A 12,917-nucleotide genomic window follows, 5' to 3' on the forward strand; every position below is an offset into this window, starting at 1 on the left:
TACATAGGTAGGACAGGACAGTGCAGGAGGGTTGTACTCACATGCTATGAAGCACACACCAGCCACAGTGAGGATCTCCAGATCCCAGACAATCTTTACAGGATGAGTACTGCTCGCAGGCCTCCACTGGGACACGGGTCAGCTGCAAACAGAGAAACAGAAAGTTAGACTATGCGTGGAGTGAGACTTTGATTCATTTATGTCTCTCTTAAGGTGTTTTCACACTGACTACAACATTGGAGGCAGACAAGATAAACTCATCTCAACTGTGTCTCATCACAAAGGTTCATATCGTCAAATCTCATTAAAAATTAAAGCTGCAAGCAGCATTGAAAAGGCCCTTGCAGCCAGGCTCACCGCCACCAGGTGGCTTTAGGAAAACAGCGAATGGTCAGTATTATGCATTTCAAGTAATATTGGAGGAATAATGTCAAAGTCATTTATATGTGCCAAACTTCTAGCTGCCAGCTGGTGGGACTATGACAATAACTGAATATTGGCATGTAGATGTCTTCAAGCCAGGACTTTGATCAAACATGAAGTTTGGTGCAGATTGAACATGGTACGTTTTGAGTTAGTGTAAAACATGACATATCCTGTTGCCAACAGGTGGTGCTTTGATTATAACTGTATATTGGCCTTTAGATGTCTTCAGGCCAGGACTCTTTTCGAACATGTGAAGTTTGGGGCTGATCGGACATTGTATGGCTGAGTTACAACAACTTCCTTTTCCATGGTGAAACATCAAACTTTGTCAGGCCGCCAAGGACACACCCTTTAACAAAAACTCAAGATCTTTGCAATTAAACATTGCAAAGGCCTTTAGAGCAGACTGACCAAATATTATGTTGACGTCATTATATCTCTAGGAGGAGTTCATTAGAGCATAAAACATGCCACTTCCTGTTGCCAGCAGGTGGCGCTATGACTATAACTGAATATGGGCATGAGCATGTGTTCAGGACAGAACTCTTATCAAACATGTGAAGTTTGGGACAGATCGGACATTGTATGCCTGAATTATAATAACCACTTCTGCTGTGTGTGCAAAGTTTCATGAGTTTGAGCATGTTTAGGCCCTCAAAAATGTGATTCATTTTAAAGAAGAAACTGAACAATTCCAATAGGATCCACACACCATCGGTGCTCGGGCCCTAATTAACACTTTCCAGGTGTTCAATGAAATGTGTGGATAGAATGGCATTCCTCATTGTTTTAATTCAATAATATAAAAAAATAATAATAATCTGCTGAGATTTAAAATTAAGACTTTATTTTTCGCTCTCTAAAAACCATCATTAAACTGGTAATAGTTCGTACATTAACTCAAACAGAAAGCAAAGAGACTTGCAGAGATGTTCTCGAGAACACGCATGTACACATCTGCTAAATGTGGCATTTCGTCACACACAAGCGAGACAAAGATCTGCCGAGAGAGCTCACCCTGGGACGTCAACTCCAGCTAGTACATCTTACCATTTACAGCCAATTAGCACTTGAAATAATGAGAGGCGCTGTGGAGCTGATGGGAAACAAACCGAACAGAGCCGAACCTGAAGATGTAAGAGCTGGGAAGGCGAGGACCCTCTGCCATTCCTGTCTCCATGGATACGGCCCGGAGCCCTCAGTTTTCTTTTGCTTTGATTGATGACTTGTCACTGGTGGATGACTACTGTCAATCACAGCTTAGATGACAGCCGATAGGTCCAGAGCGGTCAGGTAGGATGAATGACAGACGACATCATTACTGGCCTCACCACAGTGGCGTTTTTATTTTTTAAGAAAGAAATGGGCCTTTTTTTCCATTTCAGTCAGGCTCGAGAGTGAGACGGTGTTTTAAGATTGAGAAGACTTGACTATAACATTTATATAAGAGCAGAGTGACCGGTCGCAGTGAATCACGGCTCATATTTAAGCACTTCGCTCTTGTTCTGTTGTCAGTGCTCATCCATCAGCGTGTTTACTGCTTGCTGTGTTTTGAAGTTCTGTCAAACTCTTTCTCTTTCTGGAACATTCTTACAGATATCTCAGCGACATTTATGTGAAATAATTTGGACACATGACACAAACGATACAGAGTTCAAAACAATGCAGAAAAACTAAATCAAGAATGTCATGACGCCCATTCAGGTGGTAAACTTTTTGCGAGGGGATGTGAGCATTCGTGGAGTTATTTTATTATCAGTATTTTCTCAAACTACCCAGGAGAAAATTCTAGACTGAATTATCTACTGCTTTTTTTTGCAGAGGCACCTGATATGATTAAATACTCCAACCCAAATTGACATATTAAAGTGTACAAGGAGAACAAATCATTCTGAAAATCTCTTTTGACCACTGCTAAATGCCTTAGGGCTACTATTGGCCACTAATGACAATTTAGGTATTAGGCACAATGGAAATGAATAACATAAATAAAATTACATGCCCGGCCCATCACAGAGACTGGGAGCTCGTAAGAAAATAGGGAGGAGAAAAAACGAAAACCCTACTGGGTTCATAATCAAAACGTGCAATTTTGGAACGGTCTCATATGATTGTGCAAGTACAGGGCAAACTTTTGGTATTAATGGGCAATAGAATTAACTGAAGGACAAAGTTTAAGTTGAATGTAAATGTTTACATTCAGAGAAACATTGACTTATGTTACAATAAGAGCTTGAACACATTAAGAGTTAAATTACTCATCATAGCTCTGCAAATAAAGTCTTGGCCTTTTGACACATTTTAGAAAGACAAGATGAAAAATATCTTTCACTAGGCTCCGCTGTCTAAAAGCACATCCATTTAAACCGTATCTAATATCGGCCTCTGATTTCTAAGGCTCTTTCAGTAACATTTTGACTGGGATTTACAGAAAATATCTTAGACTTTTCTAAGGAAATGTGAGAGAGAAAGAAAAAAGCAGTCCTCTGAATGGCTTTAAAGGGATAGCTACATTTACAGCTATTAGAGAAAGATAAAGAGAAAGCAATAGGTGAAAAAGAGAGACCAGGAGGTTGCGACTGAAAGAGGGCATCCTTTGGAAGAGTGCTCCAGATGGCACGATCTCACCGCTGTGTGCGAGTCTGAGGTTCTAAATCCAAGAGAAAAGTCATTTCTCTCTTGTCACGCACACATGATGCCTGTCAGCTGGTCTTGGTGCCGCCACAAAGCCCCTCGTTTCTCCCCGGCTGCACACCTGAATTCTCTTCCTCCATTTCACAGCTATGAAGAGGTAAATTGTCAGGCATTGTGATAGAGCGCCTGCCTTAGCATAGGGGGACTGAGAGACTGCAGGTTAGGCCTTGATGAGCAGAGAGGGAGATTGACTGTCATTACCTTTATAAAATGATAAGGGTTTAGGAGCCGCCCGTGAAATTCTCCCCTCTGATACGACGGGTTTTCTTCCTATTTATGAAAGAGCTTGTTGCGCTTGTGGAAAGGTCTGTGTCTCGCTCTGTATGTGTGTGTGGGAAATCACTGACTGAGAAGGCAAGAGCTTTCACAAAGCATCAGATCTGTATGCAACAGGCACACATGACTGATAAAAAAAATATGAAATTAATAAGACCAACCGACAGATGAAATATATAATCTCATGCGTGAGTACGGGTGTGTGCGCGTGTTCATACTTCCTCCATTCAGCTAGGCATAAACCCTATCATCACATGATGTGAAAAGCAGCCTATTTTTAGGGCAAAAGCAGAGCCATCTGTCTGCACACCTCTCTTTTTAATAATAATACTGATAATACGAGATTTTCACATTTTCTGAAGAATATGAGAGTGGTGCCTGCCCATGCAAAACCCACTGCTATAATGCTAACATGCTTGACAGGGTATTGCAATGCTATTGTGTTGCTAGGTTAGTCTGGATCGTTTTTGGCCCAATTCGAGAATCGACCCTCAAGTCAAAAATTATATTCACTTCTCTAGATTGTGCTAAAATCATTAACCTTAAAGGTCAGGTGTGTCATTTCTGTGCCAATAGGTTCACCAAACACAAAGGCAAAAATAATGACTGCATTCAAACAGGTTTTCCAAACACCCAACTTTGTGAAAGTATTTTAACAGACAAAATCAGCATATTTCATTAAGTTCTCACTGTACATTAAATATATTAGGAACAACAACAACAATGATGATTATTGTTAATAATAACTTAAAATAAATGTCTAATAATAATAATAACAACAACTGAAAATAAATGTTTAATAATTATCATCATCTTAATGAAGTGTTATTTTTAGCAGAACCAGTGTTAACTGATTCACAAACAAATGATTCATTTAAACCAGTCCTTTTAATGAATCATTATAAAGTCACGTGTGAAACGGAAATTGAACTGCAAAGTTTGGGCCCTGTTGTTCACTTTTTAAAAATATATTTTTTGTAATGTTTTGTAAAAGTAGAAGGTTCTCTGTATAATTTATCAGCTGAGAGTATAACCAGAATAGACAATATAACTATAAGAGATATATCCAAATAAATCAAATTGAATCAACATTTAAAACTGAATCAAAAATCACATCAGATCAAAAAAACTTCAGAATTAAATCAGGAATTGCATCATCATCCTAGGTAGCATATATTCCACGCACTTCCTGTTATTTGCAGCGAGCGAGTCTATGAATAGCGCACTCTGCTGGTGTAGAGAGGATGTGCGCTCACTGCCGTCGCTAACGCATGACTGTGAATTCTGCACCGTGTTTCAGCGGCCCAGAACAGAGCGTGCTTTAACACACTCCCCACGGCGATAGAGAGAGACAGAGACAACAAGAGAAGGAAGAAGACAAATGTGTCCAGAAAGAGGACTTCCCGCTGCCCTCCCGAGCTGGAAAAGGAGCGGCGCCGACTCAGGAATCTCATTATGTCGTAAATCCGTTAGATTATTAATCATTTATCTGAGAGCTCTGTAAGAGGATTGAGACCAGCAGATAATGAGGCAAACTGACAAATGACACTGCCCAACAGATTAATGCAGCCGTTAACTCCGAGAGGGGCATCTCTCGTTCTCTATCAAAAAACTAGCTGCCTACGAAGACAGTATTTTAAGGCATCATAGGCTCATTCTTGATGGTAGGAATGTTGTGGAACAGAGCGCACGACTGTTTGAGTGTGCATGTTAATAAAACTATATAAGAGCTTCCATAATAATGGCTACAGGATGACACACTGCGTGTCAAATTAAAACTGGGCTTCTCATCACCTGTTTTGTAATACCTGGTCATTAAAGTCAGCTTTAATCATCCTACTAACCTAATCAAACATAAAGTCCTTTTCCATTTCTCTCTCCTCATGAAATCCGTCAGTAAATCCCACAGACCTGACTGACTGGCAGAGTTTCTCAGTCGTCTCGGAGCTGAGCTGTAGTTTATTATGGAGTCTAATCCACTGGGCTCATCTGTAGCTCAACACTCCTCTGCTGGAATTAACAAACTTCCTCTGACTCACTGAGAGCCATTTCTTGCAGCTCTTTTGTACATCTACGAAAGTTCAAGGCATACTGATGCTGAACTAGCATGAAAGGTGACAATACATGGCTGCGTTTTAAAACCTTGTAAGCTGCCTATCTGGACAGCATTTTTTTGGCACCCTGTATATGTTTATACAATCAAACCGAATGTTTGAACTCACCTGAGGTGGCTAAGTTGGACACTCAGACTTGAGAAACCTATGTACAAGACTATGTGACTGGGTCAGTTTTTATTAATTAATGTATAAATGAAACAAATTCCTGAAAGGTTTCTGTAAATGTTAGGTTTATGGGTAGGGGATAAATATATATTATTATCTCAGTATAAAAACAATAGAAGTCTCCACCATGATTAAAAAATGTGTGCATGAGACAGCTGCCCTTATCAGAGGCATAATGCAGTGTTTACAAGAAACGATGAGTCACAGAATCAACAGGCTTCAGGGAAGAAGCGACATTGTTGTCTTGTGACAGAACAATATCTGCCATACAACACACTAAGATCGACCTAGCCAAACAAGCTAAATAAACCTAGCTAAACAAACATTAGCTGAGCTTCAGCCAATCACAGACAAGCTCTATTATCGCTAGGGATAAGACAGCACAATAAATAAATAAATACAAATATAAATAGAATATTAAAAGTTTATAAAATAAAAGTTTAAATAAGCACAAAAACTGTAGCTAACACCAACAAAAGCACACTCTAATATTTAAATGAAATCTTCCCTCGGACACACACACACACACACGTATCCCTCCCTTTCTGTATTTCCCAATTTTGGATGTTAAACCACCAGTGAAGCAGAAGACAGATGACAACATCCCATCATAACTGATTTATGAAATGAATCCATCAATGTCCATCTTAAATGAATCTCACTGCTAACGCACACACACAGAGCTCGGCTGACGAGAAATATCGCTATCTTTTGGGTATCAGAGGGGGTCATGAAAAGTGCATTTATATGTGTATAGGGAGCATGTCAGTGGAAGATGAAAGCTGGTAATATGAGCTGTGATTTTCTTGTCTCTCATGGTAACAAACACAGCAGCACTGAGATGTTTTGACCTTAATCACAACGTTTCATTAACACACATAACATGCAATACATTTACACACAATTTTGAGATAAAAATACACCCCTCATTAAAGCATCTACAGTTTACATACATTTGCACTAACACATTTATATATATATACCATTGTGGGAACCTCCTATCGACATCTATTGCTCAAAGCAATTCAGTTGATGTTGGGCCGTTTGTGTTTATACTTTTTGAGAATCAAGAATGGCTTACTTATAGTCATGACTTTATATGGAACTGAAATATGAAGTAAACTGGAAAGATTTTTTAGATGAAGCTAGAATAACTATTCCTACAATATCAGGTGATTTCCCGCACAGCATCTTTCTGGAGACATTTGGTCAAAATCTGACATACATCTTTCCCTAAAACCGCAGCGGGTGCTCAGGTCTGGTAGCTGGTCATAGTCATGGTTAAACAGGCTGTGCCCTGCGAGGCCCTGGGGGCTTCACAGACGGAAAATGCAATTACGTGTGCTGTGAACCCAGCCACTGTGTGCTAACTGGATTTACATTCAGGCCTTGATACTCCACTCCCGGTCGTCACAAACATATCAGAGCTGATTCTATCCAGACATCATGACAGCAAAATACTTAAATTATTACATTAGTCCTCCTATATGCTCTCTTAAAGTTTTTAATGAAAAAACACGACAGGTAGCATCATATATAGCAAAAAGGTTTTTACGTTCACGTGAGGTGGTTTTTCCAGGCAATTCAAAAAAGGAATCGCAAAACTGCATTTTTTCCCCCGCATTTACAGGTCACCTGGCTTACGTAAAAAATCACATGATCATCCTTTAATCACTAAAACCTCCAATAAACACCTCATACATGGCTGCTCTCAAGTATAAGGGGTTTTCCTTGCCATTAATGCTTTGGATGGATAACCCCTTATTTACACTACACACGTCTGCAGTGCATTACAGCTCCGACATGGCCACTCTAGTCAATGCTTGTGTTTATACCAGCTGCGCCACGGCACGTAAGAATCCCAGAAGCAGCTCTCCGCACTGCTTTGCTAAAGATACACACATACATCTCCTTCGATTAAAGATAATGGCTAGGGCTGTGATATACGTAAACTTACCAATATGCGCCGCCATGCCTTATCGCAAGAGGAAAAACTTGCGTTTTAGTCGCATAACATTGGTTAATGGAAATGCCTCCATTTCGCAATAGTTTTTTGTCGACATTTATAAAATATCGCAAAAGTTTAGTGCAAATCTGTAATGGAAACGCACCTAGTGAAATTCACAGTCAGAGCTTTGATGAAGTTAGAAACGGAATTTTACGTGAAAGGGGGTAACTAGTTGAAAGCTCATTACTATGATAATTTTCGATATATGGCAATTATAGTATGCTAATTACTATGGATATGATGCAAACGCAGCATTACATTTGTCTCTGCACATTAAGCTGACATAGGAGAACTTAAAATACTGTAAATATTTCATATAAATACTTTATACACCTTGCCTTAAAATAAACACAATTACACTTTACCTTAAAATAAAGCTATCTGCAATTGATACAGAGTAACCCTAGCCCTATTTCTGAAAAAAATATCTGGCCAAAAAAAGGGTTAAATTAAGTTGAACTTTTGTCCCCAAAAGTTCAATATAACCACACACACACTTGTTGCATGTGTTCTTCTACATGTGTGCTTGCAAACTGATATTTGTGTTCACTCTTTTAATCAAAAAAGAGTGAACTCTTTTAATCAAAATCAGCATTGCAGGTGAACTTCCTTTGCTCTCGTTGATTAAAATTCCCCCGAAAGTGTGCCAAACGCATCCAGAGGTCCTGAGTATTTCTATTCACTCAAACACAATGGGCTGCGGTCTAAGTAGGCCACTGCAATATCACAACGAAACGTTCTCAAGATCCCGATGTCACTCTGGGGGATTGGTGGCGAATGCCGCATATGGGACTGCCATTAAACGGCAGCTAGTAATTGAAATTAAAGGTTGTCTTTATTAAACCTGTTCTGATGAGGTGGCAGATGCCTTATCCCACCTATGAATGCCCAGAGCTGATCTGCAACGAAAGAGTTTGACTTTGAGCTGTTTGGCTCGTGTGAGACACACTTTAAATTATTAACACTTATACTACCTGCAGTTTCAACTTGCCCTACATGAATTATGAATATGTTGCAAGCATGAGAGTGTAGCGAAGCCACCATCTCCAGCCTGCTTTGTGACATAGCTGTTATGAGAAACACAGACACAGAAAATCAATTTAATCTCCCTGAAAATAAGGAAAACTAGCATTGATTCTTTAGATTCAAATGAAGCCATTGAAGCAGCACTTGTCTTAAATTGCGGAGAGAACGTTCTAGGGCAGGACAAAGCCCAGGCGTACGCGCTCACCTCCGCGTGTTTCACACAAAAGACTGATCCGAAGATCCGTTGTAAAATGACAGTAAACTGTGGGAGAGAAGAACACAACTTCCATTTGGATGGTACTGACAGAACAAAAGGCTTTAATGTGCCAAGACCGCCAATTTGTGTAACTCCATTGAGCTCTGAACCTCCCTGTCATTTATTTAATGCAGGAGGAACTATAGCTGAGGCCTCTGTCATTAGCACTCCCAGCTGTCCCTCTGACCACACACACGCGCCTGATGCTGACATTGTCTAAAGTTACAATAAAAACACTTAGCCCTGGAAGAAAGGATGACAAACGTGGACAAAAAGCCAAGCGCAATAATTAGCTGCGAGCTCTGATAACTGTAATCTGCTTCACTCTCAACAGACAGTCTGGCCCCTTTCCTTAAAAAGACATTTATCTTGCTGTTTAAAATGATACAGGAAAGTAGCCAGATTTAATTAGAGGGATAATCAGGGGATTAATTAGAAAGAGAGAGTAAGTTGATAACTGTAATCTGCTTCACTCTCAACAGACAGTCTGGCCCCTTTCCTTAAAAAGACGTATTTATCTTGCTGTTTAAAATGATACAGGAAAGTAGCCAGATTTAATTAGAGGGATAATCAGGGGATTAATTAGAAAGAGAGAGTAAGAGAGGGATAGAGAAAGAAACAGAGAGACTTCAAAGAAAAAAGTTATCAGTAAAGGTAAAAGTGAAAAAAAAAAACTAATTAAGTCAATTAAGTCACCTTATAATTTATAATACAAAGTAAAAGAATATCCCCAACTATTCTAATTCATTAGAAATATTTAAATTATCAATATTATTATTAAAGATCTTATTCATTACCCAACTGTACAACCTTTATAATGCATGAATTATCTTATAAAAACAAACTAAAATTACTCTTTTTAGTTCAAAGCAAGAATAGAATTTCCAACTGTATTTCTTGATGTCAGTCACTTTGAATTTATGTAGGCAAAAGCCACAATAAAGTGCAACAGTGTCCGCCAACTTTTTCACCATTCTTGGTTGTCGAAGTATTCTTCCCATATGGATTTTTTCTTAGTTCAACACTTATAAGCCATTAAACCAACCTAAACCCAACATAACCCAATATAAATCAAAACTATACTGTATACTATTGGTTTAAAGACGCTTATAGATATAGATCATATATAGATCTATATCTATATAGATAATTTGCTTGTTTTGATTCTCTGATTTGGGCAGATTTTCTTTTGGAAAAATCAGGGGTATTGAAGTCTTTCACAAAGAATTCCACTGTTAAACAATTATTAGTTTTTTAATAATTATAATTATTGTACCATCATCCTTGTAGCTCACAGCAGATCTTTAAAGGTTTACAAATTATCTTTAAATATCAATTCCTCTATAGAGAAAATGAATGGGATTTTTACACTCCATCTGTTATGCAATATAAAGACGAAAGCCATAGGGAATTATGGATGAAACTTGGTAATTAAAAACTACTTAAAGTAATGTAAGTCCACTGTAGCGGACATCATGTGTCAGACGCTCATGCAGTATAACCTGAAAATCAACAGGCCTGGTTTCATGGGAAGCGTGATCAGTGCTGTACTTACAGCTGACCTCAGCAATGACTCAATGTGGGTGACTATGGGCTCTCGAACCCCAGCACAACCTGAGCTCTGTTCAACCAATCGGCCATAAATCACACACATAACCCAGACCTCCTCCGCTCCCAAACACTATCATTCCCTGCCTCCAAACCTCTCTCATTCCCTCCCTCCATCTCTTTCTCTCTCTGCTTTAAGGCTGGACCAGCAGGAGATTATCGACCTACTGTTCCTTGTTTTTCCGCTCCTCTCTCCCGCAGGAAATTTGTATGACAGTGTGTGCTCATGATTGTTCTAGCATACACTAAACTTGGGATGTTGCAGGTAAATCCAAAAATGTTGCATGTTCCAGTTTACTAAACCTATAATTTTCCTTATGTGTGCACTTAATTCAGTCACAGGTGTATCATGTTGAATTTCCAAGCAGCCTCCAAGCTTTATCATAACAGAGACCACAGGAAGGTGACACAAACAAAAAAAGATAAGTGTGTGAGAGAGGGAGTTTAAGGTACATGAAACAGGTTTTGTGTGTGTGCACGCAAGCATTGAGCAGATGCACCAGGCCCGACCGCAAAAACAGTCATGAGAATTTCTTAATTTTGTTATCAGTCATAAATATTAATGCAGACCAATCTTAACCACAGAGCTAGAGACAAACCGTGACAGTGGGAGAGACTGAGACTGAAAGAAAAAATGGCATGTCTCTCTGTTATTCATAGCAAAACAAACAAAAGTGTAAACACAGAGATGAAAACCAAGTCTGTGTGAGATCTGAATTCGCGCAAATATATTAAAACTATCAGATCATTAAAACAGTTCACTGAGTTTATTCAAAGAAAGATTTATCAGAATCATTCAACCTGTGAATCTGTATGTATGTAAAACTGTATGTTTACGTCCAGGCATGAGGACGACACAATCTATTACAAGTTATTTTACATCACATTAATTCAAGATTACAACTCAGGTAAAATCTAATTTGGGTTGCTGAGGTGCTGTAGATTCGGCATCTGTGCTAGTGATGCAAGAAGTGCTGTGTTACATCACGGATCATTCAATTTTAAAGCAAACTGGAATAAATCTTTTAGAGTGCACGTGTGTGCTGTAGGGGGGCAGAATTACAGGTGGGACGAGAGAATGCATGTTCACTAAATAGCTTCTAAATATATGCATGATTCCCCAGTAGATGTGATCCCCTGATGTTTGGGACTAAACAGAAACCAGGCGACTACTCTCTAACTGGGCTAATAGGCTAATTGCAACAGGGTGAGATTATTCATTGGCAAAGCACCACAGGTCCAGCTCTGGTATTTATTCACGTCAAAGAAAACATCTTTCCTTTCCCATAAGACTCGAGTCGATGATCATGGCCTAGTTTTAAACCACACTTTCAATTGGTCTTAAATTATGTTTACAGCATTGCTAAAGTTGGTGAGAGTGACCTAAAGAACCTAGATTCTAGTTTAACATCTTTGCTGATGATAACACAGTGAATTTGAATCCACTGTGAAATCTGCGGGGGCAAATCTTATGCCCTCACGTGAAATTTCTAGATTTTGCCTGCGAAAATATCTGAGTTATTAACAGACAGTGTGTCCAAGCACAACTAACTTTTGCAGACTAGGCAATTCATAAACTGTGTCCAGCCAATGTGATTGTCTAGCTCCACCTTAGCTCTGCCTTCAATCCCAGGATACCATCCACTGACTAGTGAACTGAATTTTACTGAATGAGATTTCAGATTTATAGCCATTGCTATAAATCTTGACATTGGCTGAGTGTCTGCTTTCAGGTCTGAGTGTGGCATTACAGCAGCTTTGTATTGAAGTAAAAGGATTTGTGGGTAAAAATGTCATCTTGAATTTGCCACAATATTCGAACAAAGTATTGGGATGATGTTTGATTGTGTGTGTGTGAGAGAGAGAGAGAGCTGGGAGCCTTAAATCCTGCTAAGTGCTGTCAGGAGTGTTCAAGGTTATATAAAAGAGTGGAGAACCTCATCTTGGGGTCAGAGGTCAAAGGTTAAAACACCTAATAGTCACATAAACAACCTTTTAAGTAGAGATGCACCACTTGCACTATTATATGTTGTGCCTGAGTGAGTGTGTGAGAGAGACAGCACACACAAAGTAACTCAGAAATTTATAGATGCATACTGCGATAGAAGGAAAAAAAAAAGATATTTACAAAATATGATTTATGTAAGCAACATTATACGGCCATGATGTTTCCCCGAATATCAATATCAACATGATTGCAATGTGACACTGATTTTATACAATAGTATTTCAATAAACAAGAAGTTAAAATGAAGTGACTTAGATTTAGATTTTTTTGACAAAATATTGACTGTTTTTGCTCAATTTCGCTGACGAAAATAGTTCCGATCAAAGCCACAGC

General features: G+C 39.0%; 1 protein-coding gene across 1 annotated transcript in view; it reads right to left on the reverse strand.

Moving 5' to 3' along the window:
* LOC107725603 (plexin-A4-like) overlaps positions 1–12,917 on the reverse strand; it is a 220,866-nt gene that overhangs the window by 81,532 nt on the left and 126,417 nt on the right. Inside the window, exon 5 of the mRNA XM_016534921.1 lies at positions 42–142. Within this exon, the coding sequence (XP_016390407.1) occupies positions 42–142 (101 nt within the window). The remainder of the gene's footprint in view (positions 1–41; positions 143–12,917) is intronic.

Source organism: Sinocyclocheilus rhinocerous, unplaced genomic scaffold (assembly GCF_001515625.1).
Source record: "Sinocyclocheilus rhinocerous isolate Xijiao unplaced genomic scaffold, SAMN03320098_v1.1 scaffold153, whole genome shotgun sequence".
NCBI lineage: Eukaryota > Metazoa > Chordata > Actinopteri > Cypriniformes > Cyprinidae > Sinocyclocheilus > Sinocyclocheilus rhinocerous.